Raw genomic sequence first — 2500 nt, forward strand, 5'->3', positions numbered from 1 at the left:
CGATTCGCTCTGACGAAGGGTTAACTCTCAAAACGTCAGCTTTTAGAATCGCTGTACGGTGGCCAATTTACATAATCAACTGTGTTGATAAAACCAAATTTTTGTAAGCTCTAGAAAGGAAGGAAAAAAAACAATATGTGCTTAATTGCTCCCTGGAAAAGAAAAAGCTAACTCTGCAGGGATTCCAAGAAACGTGCAGGGATTTTAATAAACCTATAAAAACATTGTCTAGACTTTGCTTAACGTAACAGAATGCTACCAGACGCCAAAAGTCATGCCTGCTTCTGTTGCTGTTGCCTAAATTCAGCAAAGTTAGTGAAGCACTTAATATGCCCCTATTTCTAGACTTCGGTAGCATAAGGCAATGCATTTTTACTGTTCACCTTTATTGACTGTGGTTCATGTTTAGTATGACTTATTTGGAAAACTTGTAAAATATCTGCGAACCTGTTTGATCATCAAATTTTAACCTCTAATTATGCATTGTGTTCATTAAACAAAACAAACGTCCACTTTGTGACTTTTAGCACCTCCAGCAACACAGCTGCTGCCGAGAGTAAACCAGACGAAAGTAAAGGTAAGATGAGACTTTTGTCTTGAATCTTGGCTGTGCTGTATCAGATCTAACCTCTGACATTGGTTTGTCGTACCTAAAAACACTTGAAAAATGTATTACACTTTGAAAACTTTAGAATTGTGAATGCTTTAATTATAACTGAATCATGAGATTATGAAATTATGGTAAATGATGAAAATGAAAATAAAATTATGAAATGAATTATGAAATTATTCATTCCTTGCTCTTGATATTTGGCCAAGAAGGAACGATTTGCCTCGGTTTCTTTGTTTCGGGTTCTGGTTCTTTTTGTGGATGACTGTCAATTCCCATTAATAATATTGTTATCAATTGTTTCCACTAACCATCCCGGAAGAAAAATGTTGGAGAATTTACATGGTCATAGGTGAGAGTCAAACCCCTTTAAAGGGAACCTCAATACCTACTTAAGAATAACATAAAGCCACCAGAAGTGTCAATGAGTTACGTTTTTAGATTTCTTTATATACATCGTAATTTAATCTTTACCCAGTTACTGTCTTTAGCCAGTTTTGATAGAACATGTTTTGTTTTTGTGCCAGTGATGAATCAGCCCCACAAGGCAGATAATGGGACTAAAGAAGAATCATCACAGGTGTGAATTGTTAAACGATAATAACTGTCATGATGCCGTGGATTACCACTGAAACTTATAAATAAAGCGGCTACAAAGAGGTCAGGAAGGAGACAGCTTGGTGATTGATTGGAATTCGAGCGGCAAAGTCTGAATGTTTTGGAAGGACGCAATAACTAGTGGATACCCATCTATTTCGATGTCGTCGTGATGTTCTAAATGGGCCATATTGTGTTGGTTGGCATTCATTTTCCGACTATTTGGTCCTCTTAACATTGAAACTAAGTTTGTTAGCTCCAAGTCAGGATTGAGTTTGCTGAGATCACTGTTTAGTGAGCAGTCTCGTATTTTATTACTTTGAGGAAGATCAGTCATTTAAACACAAAACCATAAGGGTCCCAGGATAGACTTAATTCATAATAGACTGATTAGAGTTAGCCCCTTTCTGTTGGCATGGCTAGGAATCTTGGACAGGCGTGCGATCTCGACATAGCATTTTTGCGCATTGTGTCATAAATGGCCACGAAATTTATAGGTTTTTAGTGGGAGAAAAGATGCAAAGTCAAGGCTACCTCATAAACTGAATGAAAAATCCAAATTGTTCACTGCGATTCTGCTAGCAATCGAGGAAACCTAAAAATATCGAAAAGAATTGGACTTCTCCACGTTGTTATCGATGCGGTATTCAACTTTGAAGATCCGAAGAATTTTTCCATGAGGACAGTATGGCGGAATGCTCAAAACAGTAAATCGGTCAGTATGAAATGCAGACTACAGGCTGCAGATTACAGATTGGGTACATAGTGCAGACTCGGTTTAAAATACAGACTAAGGCCTAAATTGTAGGATTGTTTTAAAATCAAGTGAAGCTATGATCTTCGCAGTCATGAGCGCAATTTTTGCAATTACGTAGAAAAGTCTGAAAAATTCAGGACTTCAACGAGGTTTGAACCCGTGACCTCGCGATTCCGGTGCGACGCTCTAACCAACTGAGCTATGAAGCCACTGACGTTGGGAGCTGGTCATTTGTGGGTTCTAATCGTCCCGTGAGGAATGAATCAATGATGAAATGGTATATATGAAATGAATCATATATGAACTGCGGATATGAAATCAAGTGAAGCTATGATCTTCGCAGTTATGAGCTCCCAACGGCAGTGGCTTCATAGCTCAGTTGGTTAGAGCGTCGCACCGGAATCGCGAGGTCACGGGTTCAAACCCCGTTGAAGTCCTGAATTTTTCAGACTTCTCTACGCAATTGCAAAAATTGCGCTCATAACTGCGAAGATCATAGCTTCACTTGATTTCATATCCGCAGTTCATATATGATT

The 2500-nt window shown here is 38.5% G+C and overlaps 1 protein-coding gene across 3 annotated transcripts in view; it reads left to right on the forward strand.

Moving 5' to 3' along the window:
• Positions 1-2500, forward strand: part of LOC137972049 (E3 ubiquitin-protein ligase RBBP6-like) — a 63719-nt gene that overhangs the window by 50297 nt on the left and 10922 nt on the right. For all 3 annotated transcript variants that reach the window (XM_068818856.1, XM_068818858.1, XM_068818857.1), the window contains 2 exons: positions 528-577; positions 1138-1190. In XM_068818856.1, coding sequence (XP_068674957.1) covers positions 528-577; positions 1138-1190 — 103 coding nt within the window. The remainder of the gene's footprint in view (positions 1-527; positions 578-1137; positions 1191-2500) is intronic.

Source organism: Montipora foliosa, chromosome 9, assembly GCF_036669935.1.
Source record: "Montipora foliosa isolate CH-2021 chromosome 9, ASM3666993v2, whole genome shotgun sequence".
NCBI lineage: Eukaryota > Metazoa > Cnidaria > Anthozoa > Scleractinia > Acroporidae > Montipora > Montipora foliosa.